General features: G+C 32.2%; 1 protein-coding gene across 1 annotated transcript in view; it reads left to right on the top strand.

Annotated features, from left to right (window-relative positions):
- Nucleotides 1-10,061, top strand: part of LOC108745661 (ras-specific guanine nucleotide-releasing factor 2-like) — a 94,778-nt gene that overhangs the window by 81,696 nt on the left and 3,021 nt on the right. The window contains exons 9-12 of the mRNA XM_018481958.1: nucleotides 626-751; nucleotides 858-960; nucleotides 3,839-4,090; nucleotides 5,371-5,531. Of these exons, the coding sequence (XP_018337460.1) occupies nucleotides 626-751; nucleotides 858-960; nucleotides 3,839-4,090; nucleotides 5,371-5,531 (642 nt within the window). The remainder of the gene's footprint in view (nucleotides 1-625; nucleotides 752-857; nucleotides 961-3,838; nucleotides 4,091-5,370; nucleotides 5,532-10,061) is intronic.

Raw genomic sequence — 10,061 nt, 5'->3', positions numbered from 1 at the left:
CGACACAAATGTTTCGGAAAATTCAATGGTATCGCTTTATATTATTATTATTATCGTTATGAAGGAAAGAGAAAGGAAATGGATCGCCAATAAATGTCTCATCCGTGCGACATTAATTTCTTTGTACTGTTCTTTTCTCAAGAAAGCAAATTCTTTCACGAAAAATAAAATAAAAAAATGGAACGATTATCTCAATGATGCGAATGCCTCTTTGGGAATGATTGATTGTATGAAATTGTTCGAAAGCTTCCATGAATATTGCATGAGGGCTGACAATTCTGTGAAATGAATGAAGTCGACGGACGCGGAAAATATACATTCCATCGCGTACTTCCGCGAATTCCGCGGAATGCAGGAAATTCCTTTGAAGAGAATTTATTGGCAAAATATAATTTACATCTAATTTAAATATAGCAAGATCTTTTTACTACTGTAATATATATTAGACTACTAATTAAATTTTGATTTGTGTGTATCTCTGTTCTTGAATATTACAATTTCAAATTTATTTGACAAGTTTTGCGTTACAATTATTCTTCTAATTTTTTCTTTTTTTTCTCTAATTTTAGTGGAACTTGAACAAAAGTTGTTTTTTTTAATCCAGCTATTTATTTTATTCGTTTAGATTCCAAGATACATAATTACTTTGCACGAGTTATTGGCACATACGCCATATGATCATGTGGAACGTAAGAGCCTTCAGAATGCCAGGCAACAGCTGGAGGATCTCTCGAGGCAAATGCATGATGAGGTATTTTGTTAATTTATTTCATATAAGCATCATATTTTATTTTGACTTTAAATATTAATCAAATATATTTACTTAATATATTAATCGATTATATCCTATTTTTTAGGTGAGCGAAACTGAAAATCTAAGAAAAAATCTAGCAGTGGAGCGTATGATTGTCGAGGGATGCGATATTTTACTGGACGTCAATCAAGTCTTTGTTAGACAGGGTGAGTGCATCAATACTCTCTTTCGTAATTTTGTTTAAATATACTTTGGGTTCGTATCTTTTTAAGTAAAGCTTATTTTAAGTACACATTCAGATATCACAATTACATTCTAGAAATGTTCTAATGAATATTTTCTGGGAACTTTGAAATATTTTCGAAAGATTTGAATAAAGTGTAAGGGATGTTTTAAGAATATTTCTAATATTTTCGATTATAACTATTTTTATAATTTTAAAAAAATTGATAAAATTTCTATCAAATTATTATTATAGATGAGGGGGATATTCTGAGAATACTTTTATAATAACTTTCATATAAAATATGATAGATATTTTATAATAACTTTTTTATATAATTACAAAAAGAGTCAATTAAACACGCTACAAATATTCGTAGAACGCCTCTTACACTTATCCATATCTTTTGAGAATATATCAAATTCCTGGAAAATATTTGTAGAACGTTTTTGGAATGTAATTATGCTATCTGGATAAAAATATTTAAATACTGTGTAATTAAAATGTCGTAATAGATTCACGTAAAAGTTAAAATTATTTTACGTTCTAGCGATAACACGTATTATCGTTTTTCATTCTAATCATCTTTAAATAGAATTTAACAAATTATAATCACAATTCAGAAATTGTATTTCGTTTATATACAAAAGATAATAAAATGAATCGAAAATAATTGAAAAATGATTTTTAATGATTATTTTAGAATCATTTTGATATCATTTTTTAATATCATAATGACTTGTTATTCGGTTTGAGAATTAACGTACTTTGTCGAGGTCGATAAGACTGAGGCTGTCAGTAATTCGCATATCTTTTACTGTTTATCTTTGGCTGAGAAACTCATTTCTAGACTTGATCGCTGTCGGTAAAGCTCGACGGACTTCTCCATCGAAAGGGATGGAACGCGGGTTAAAGGGCGCAATCGCATAGTTACACGTTCGAAATCGATGACGCGACTTAGTCGCGTCGATATATATTTTCATATTCGGTTTTATCTCGATCCTGCGCAATGTGTCCTGCCAGGGGCGACGTACTATTCTACTATTAGCGGGTTCTCAACAGGTGAATAATTCTTTTGTTAATCGATTACATGACTCGATAGCAAATTACGAGATAGTGGCACGCAAGCGGAATGCCATACGTTAGAGAAATTGTAACTTTATCAATTGTTTTAAATTCGATCGCAATAAAAAAATTCTTTTAACATTTAATTGCGATTTTAAGTATTAAAGAATATTTAAAATTTAATTTTATTATTCAATTTAAGTCTTAAAAATAGTGTTAAATATATTTAAAAATGACCTGAGTATCGCGCAAAAGGAGGCTCTTAAAATTGAAGTTACGATTATATTTGCAAGGAATTGTGTTTATATTAAAACATCAATATTATTGTTAATAAAAAAAAGAGAATATTTCAAATAAAAAATGAAGCTGAAACATCGGATAGTTCCTAAGAGTAGCAAATGATAAAGTAGCACAAGACCATTTCAAGTAATAGAAGTCTCACAAGCCAGCCTTATAAACACGATCCTGACAATCCTCGTGCTTGACGCCACATCACATGGTTATCACGTAAACGTCTCTCGCGCTCTTGCCGACGACAGAGCAAAGACCATCTCGCGGACGCGACCACCTCTCGTTCATTTTTCGTCACGGCAAAAAGAACAGCCGGTGCGAACATCACATTCCGTTTAATGACGAGGACTAAGATTTGTTCGAAATCTGTTTCTGTGTGAGACAATATTCGGCAATATTGCGAGACTGGAGGTCGACGAACGAACGAAAGAACGAAACAAGCCACAACCAATTCGTGGCATTGCCATTTTGTCGGTTTATCAATCTGGCGTGGTTACACCATGGACCATGGATGTTTCGCGAGTTCATTAACATTGCCGCGAGAAAGATGGGACCAAGCAATGTGTGTGATATGTTGGTAGGGACCAAGAATATTCGGGAGCTTAAGAATCAGCAGTAGCTTTTTATCTGGATGTGGGTAAATCTGCAGGTATACACGTTGTTTTTCGTTCAATAATGTTAAATAGGGAAAATCTCGATTGAAATCTTCAAGAAATAAATAATAAATTTTCTATAAAAAAGGTGAATATGTGAAATGGTATTAGATGTAAAATTACTTTTTTCAAGGAAAAGTTGATTCAAAAGTTTCTATTTCGTTCGATTTATCTGTAGAAACATAAATATGCAACAATGTCTCTTTTTCTAAATAAAAAAAAAAGCGTGAACTGTAATTTCAATTGATCTAGTTAGACATTGAAGCTGTTTTCTAAAATCCTCATCGAAGCTTTTGTTTAATTTTATCTGGCTTTCTCCACTTAGAGAAAAATTAATCTGATTAATCTGAAAGAATTCCAGCGAGTTCAAATTCCGATTTATAGTTTCAAAAATATGCTTTCATTATTGGGAATATTTAGGGTTTTACTTGATACGCACGCTCGCAAATATTATTTGTTTTTGTTTAATATTTGATAAACAACAAAGATGCAATAATTTTATAAGCGCTGCGTGCGTCAAATGAAAGATATCCTTAATATCAAGAACTGAACGAAATAAATTTCAATTTCTGTATGACGTCAGCAGCGCAGACCTGATACTGCGTATTTCGTATTCGCCGTGGCAACACGCCCGATGTGCTATTTTTAAATGAGCATCGGCGGCTTCCCCTAATTGTATCGATTATTTCAAGGAAACTCGAACACGTCAGAAAGACGAAATTATTTTTACCAAGCGTTACTTTCTCCGACGAGGACTTTATTTATTCGTGCGATTGATGTTAATAATAATTGTATAAATATCTGATCGACTTTACATAAATCTGATCTAATTGTCTCACTGGCTTCTTTCAGGTTCACTCATACAACTCGTAGATAAACCGCGTGGTGCGCGAAGTAGATTGAGCGCTACTTTTGGCGGCAAAGCCGCGAGCGACAGGGAGGCTGTTAGACAGTGTTTTCTTTTCTCGAATCATCTGTTGCTCACAACGCGACAGTCCGATGATGACGGCCGTTTAAATTTGGTCGCACAGATTGGCAAGATACCTCTCTCCGATGCGGTGCTGATTGAAGATCCGAGTGACCAGGGCGCCATAGATGATGATGGTATGATTAATTAACGAATTAATGACTTGATTTGCTTTCTTTGAGATCTTTTTAAATCGGCAATATAGAAATGTTTAATTAGAAACTGATAATATGTTATCAATGTAAGGGAGAGTAGAGTAATGGCGAATACCTAAGCAGAAAATGATATAAAACAAAAGCCAAATAAGAAATAAGTTTTTTAATTGCCTATAATTATACACCAACTATTTGTTTAATTATGTCTATTGTCATTTTTTATTAGATTTGAACATGAAATAAATTTTTAATAACAAAACAAACCTCTTGTTGTTTGTGATTTTCTGACTAGATATCATAGGGTAATCACGATCAGAGTACTAATCGGAGCTAATTATCAAAAGTTATTTTCTAAACATTATCTTTCTTTTTTTTCTTTTCTTTCTTTTTCCTCTTCTTTAGTACTTCGTTTATATCTTTTTTATTTGATTACTCTCTTCAAAATTTTTCATGATTTTTTTATGATGTTTATGATTTACTCGATTGAAAGCACGTTTCTTTTACCTTCTGACAAATAAAATTTAACTGAATTTTTATTTACAATTTGCGTAAGTAAGGTCAAGACCGTGCGCTTTACTGAGTCATTTACATAACAGAAATTTGTGTGAAAATGAAAAGGAACTAATGGCGATCGTTTAGGATTGTCTCATCCACTCGTTCGTCATTACCTCACGTCGTAAAAATAAGAAATTTTTAAAATAACAATTTTTTTAGAGGTTAAAACCAAAGCTACAGACAAAATATTAATCATAAAATATTGTTTGATTTGTGCTTATTTTATCTTTAGCGTAACTCATTTGTATCATTTACACAACAGCAACTGTATGCAGTTTATAATTTAGCAAAAGAATTACTCTTGAAAAAGAATCAAAAAGTTCAATTATATTTACCTTGAACTCTGTGTGGAATCTTATTCTGTCACTATTTATCTAGCACTTTGTGACAACTGAGCTGTCGGTGAAGAAATAAGATTTGTTTTCTTTCTCTAATACATTGATATTGCTGTATTTGCCATTATCCCGTGTTCGTCATTACTCCACGTGTTCGTTAATACTCTCCCGTTAAGATTATAAAAAAGAACATACACGCTACTAATTACTTAAATTATTTTGTACATAATGTAAGCTTTCTTCTCATTTTGTATGCTATATTTATATTCAATTTCATGTCTTTTTTTAATTTAAAGGTTGCGTATTGTAAGTTGTGTCAATGATAGAAAATTTATTCAGTGCTACCAAGTAGCAACTGTAAACTAATTTTAGGACTGTCAGTATGTTCGATGTCAAGCGGCATCAGTGAAAGTAGCGGAAGTGGTAGCGGCAGTGGAACTTCCCAGTTGCAGAATCGCGACTTCAAGATTATACTTGATATAAAATCCGGTGGACCGCAGGTGATCGTCCATCTCGTGGCGCCTACCATGCAAGTAAGTTTACATTAAATTATACATAAAAAATTGTATTAAAACAGTCAATCTTGTCATTATATAAGATATTTATACACGGAAAGAATTATCTTATTAAAGTATCTAAAAATTTATTTAGACACAGAACTTTGAAAATAATTAGAATTGGGAATTAACGCGTTACTTGTAACGTCGTTATAATTACTTTTTTTCAATAATAAATAATGACGTTATATTTTCTTATTTATAACATTAACTCGATTACATTTTTTGTATAATGGTAACGAATATAATCGTGATTTTGTACACGTACAATATATGAAATGTGCTTAAACAAGTTTCAAAAGAAGAAAGTGTTGTTTGAGTAACCATACTATCATAACTATTATATGGATCTCATGTTGAATTGGTCAATTAGTGACCAAAACAATTTCCACTCTGAAAAAGAGATATTCAAAATTCGATAAAAAAATAACAGAAATTATATGACTCATTTCTTTTTTTGAGTACAACAGTAATAGTCATAAGTTTCTTCTCAACATCAGTAACGAGTGGCTATTCTTGTTTCTGTAAAAAACAGAAAAGAAACCGTTACTTGTTCGATGAATTATTTTTACAAAAGTAATTTTCCCTCTAAAAATAATTTTGTTGAACTATTAAAATTATATAGAACGTTTTAAGTATTACTAACAATGCTGCAAAAAGGTTTAATTCTAGCAATTAGTTTTTGAGCGTCCTACATAATCATTTTGATGTTTTAAATAAAATTATTTTTATGATACAAATTTAGGTCGATAAGAATAAATCTAATTAAACAGAAATATTATTTAGTCAAAGTCGATCTTAGTGTTTAAATATTTCTGTGTGAATTTATGAGGCATACATATCTAGTTCTGCAAATCACGCGAAATCTTTTTCGGTATTGAAACACTATCATGAGCAGAATCAGTAACTATCATATTAACACTTATTAAATTTGTTAAGTACTATAGAAGTTCTACATCTATCGCAATGGCGCAGGCAGCACAAAAGACCGCGTGGTTATTCATATATTAGTGTCTCACAAGCCTTTATTAATAATAATACAATAATGTCACAAAATAGTTATAATAACAGAAAGCATACAAAGTGGGAACGTAATGTAACAAAAAAGGCAGGAACATAACGTCCATTAAAGAAGACAGAGAGAAGTTAATACGTAAGCGAATAAGTAAAACATAGAGCAAGCAGAAGTTAGAAAGCGTGTTGCAATAAGAGAACAGTTCATTGGTTCGCGGATATTTGGAACGCTTAAAAGTACGCTGAACATTCTCAACACTTTCCCTGTTCGAGTGCTTTTATGTGTCTACACATACCTATTACATTTAACGTGATGAATTTTTCTTTTGGGAGAGCATTAGTAAGGAAATCTGCATATTCATCAGCATACTTCATCAGCTCTTCCGATATTTTAAGCACAATTCGCCTTGAATAAGTTTTTCTCTAATAAAATGAAAGTGTATATCTATATGTTTAATTCTTTGGTGAAATTCTGAGTTCTTAACTAGCTTTATCGTGCTTTGATTATCAATCAATAGATCAGTCATTGCCTTATTGCTAGAATTACGAGTATCTTAGAAGTCTTTGGAGACCAATTTTCTCTACTCGTTAAACTTGCCGTTACATATTCGGCTTCAGTCGTACTCAAGGAAACCAATTTTTGTCGTTGTGAACACCAAGAAATGGGACAATTTGAGAGCATAAAAATATATCCCGATATACAATAGAACGTCGGGTGATTAGATCCCCAGCATAATCTGTATCCGAGTAAGCGAGTAGGTCTGCCTTTACATTAGTTTTTCTATAACTAATCCCTAGTTCAGTAGTTCCAACAAGATATCTGAATATGCGTTTAACAGCGCTCCAATGTGCTTGAGTATAGTATGTGAAATAATGGCTGTAAATAACGTTTACGGCGAATGCTATATCTGGATGTGTCAATCGTGACAGAAACATCAAAGAGCCGATTGCCTCACGATAGGGATACTCTTTGTTTCCGGTATCTTTGTCATTCATAATTGAGGCAATTGCATGAAGATTTATTGGCACACTGATAGGTTTCGCTCCTCTCATATTAAAACGAATAAGAATACGTTCAATGTAGTTCTTCTGATGTATGAAAATACAATTCTCCTTATCATACTCAATTTGAATCCCAATAAATGTCAATAAATATTTTTGGACTGCATAAAGTAATGTCGATACTTTACTTTAAGTGCCCTCACAACTTCATTGAGCGCATTCTCTGTTTCCGCAAATATCATCGATATTTGTTGTTCCACATCCCCTTGACTTGGCATATAGTTCCATCACCTATTGGAACAGAATCACCATTTACTTCTTGAAAATCGTGGAATCAGTCACGACGGAAAGATATATGTTTTGATGCTCCACTGTCGAGCGTCCAAGAGTCTTTTGGATCAATCCTTGTATCATTTGTCTCTGCTATAAATGCGCCATGATTTTAATCTTGTCTTTGTTGTTTATGAGTTGTAGAGTTTTGAGATCTAATTCTCTTTCGGCAATGTTTTTAAAACGTGACTTTTCTTATGACAGTAGAAACATTCTATGTCTTTTCTCTTGTCATCGAATCGTTTGGGATTATCCTTTTTATCGTGGGATTTTTGCGGCTTGCTTATGTTTATGGCTGCTCTCGTTGCATTATCCACCGCTGTCATCCAACTCTATTCCTTCAAGAGACGCGTCGTCACATTTTTTAGAGTTTACTGGTTTGCATTCACGCTATCCCAAGCGGTTACAAATGCATTATACTTGGATGGTAAACTATCAAGAATTTTAGCCATAATAGTTATGTCTGAAATATTTTATTTCAGATCTGTCAATTGTCTGGCCATATTCTCTACTTTTGCACCATGCTTTGCGATATCATCCGCCAACATCCTATAATTGTGGAATTTGATCATCAAGATTAATTTACTAGACTCACTGTATTGTTCATGTAAAACGGTGAGTTTCTTCTACATATCGTTTGACGACTTACAGATTAGGAGATGCTCAAATTGTCCAGGATCCATCGAAGACGACAGAATGATCGTAGCCTTTTTGCATCTTTTTTCGTCCAAATTTTCTTTGCCGCTTCTTCCGTTGGCATTGGTTCGGTGTCAGTTACTATGTCCAGGATATTGTTTGCTATAAATATCGCATTCATCTGAAATTTCCATACTTGAAAATTTGCACCGCTAAATTTTGTGACATTCTTGAGATTTATGAATTCATCTTTGTCTCCTTTATAATAATGAGCGTCAGAGAGAAAACAAGGAAACACAGTCTTGTATCACGCATTGAATTTCTGCACGTGTCCATAATCTGTGATTGTGTTTTAAATATGGAAGTTCGTCTATCGCAATGGCGCAGGCAGCATACAAAAGACCGCGTGGTTATTCATATATTAGCATCTCACTTTATTAATAATAATATAGTAATGTCAAAAATAATTATAATAATGGAAAGCGTACAAAAACAGGAACGTAACGTAACAAAAAAGGCGGAAATATAACGTCCATCAAAGAAGGGAAGAAGAGAGAAATTAGCGTTTTCTACTGGAAAAACTGGTGCGCACTGAGTGCAATTGTGTTGTTCCACTGTGACATCTAATTCAGTGTTTAATGTTCCATTGATAAAACTTGTATTGAGTTTAACTTTTGCTCCACTGTCTTCGAAGTCAATAGAGACCAGTGCAGGTTGAAATTGAGGTTGCGTTTGTGCTAAGGTATAAGATATTATGTTATAATATGATATTATATTATTATATAATTAATATTATAACAATTACATTGTTTAGTTTCAATATTTCTAATAATATGCAATGACATTTTGAGTTTAAAATTCTTGAAATTGAAAATGTAAAAATTTAATTTAAAAAATGTTTTAAAATAATAAATGAATCAGAATATTGTAAAATAAGTAATTTAAGTTTGAATATATAATAGTTAATATATTTTTTTAAGAGTGTTATAAAATGGATGTCAATAAAATGGATATCTAGTTATATGTTCCATTGAACTGCACTAAACCTGCATTATTACTACATTAGTGCAGTTTTTATTTAAACTTAGCACAGCGCTAGTACGCATCAGTTTTTCTAGTGGGAAAACGCTATAAAGATGTAAGTGAATAAGTAAAATAACAAAACTCAATCAACGGGCGAAGTAAGAGTCAACCACATTTTTTAATTTTTACATAAAATTATATATTATATTAAACGCGATGAAACATCACGGGAAAAAATAAAACTATAAACTAATACATTACAAGTAACAAGTTTCGGCTACCAGTTTGAGCCCTCTTCAGACATTAGTACAATGAAAAGTAACAGAACAAATTCAATTGTCGCAAGTATTCGTATAATCCGAATAATCACAGTTCGGGTGAGTCTTGATCTCGAAACATAATTTCCGTATGGTTGAACAGTCAAAAGTATTAAAATTGTCATTGTTGAAGTTCTAGTTAATAAAACGGATAAATTAAAAACAAAAAACGTAACGGACAAAT

The sequence above is a fragment of the Trachymyrmex septentrionalis genome, unplaced genomic scaffold (assembly GCF_001594115.1).
Source record: "Trachymyrmex septentrionalis isolate Tsep2-gDNA-1 unplaced genomic scaffold, Tsep1.0 scaffold143, whole genome shotgun sequence".
NCBI classification, from domain to species: domain Eukaryota; kingdom Metazoa; phylum Arthropoda; class Insecta; order Hymenoptera; family Formicidae; genus Trachymyrmex; species Trachymyrmex septentrionalis.
The sequence above is the reverse complement of the archived record's forward strand: the minus strand, read 5'-3'. Positions and strand labels throughout refer to the sequence as shown.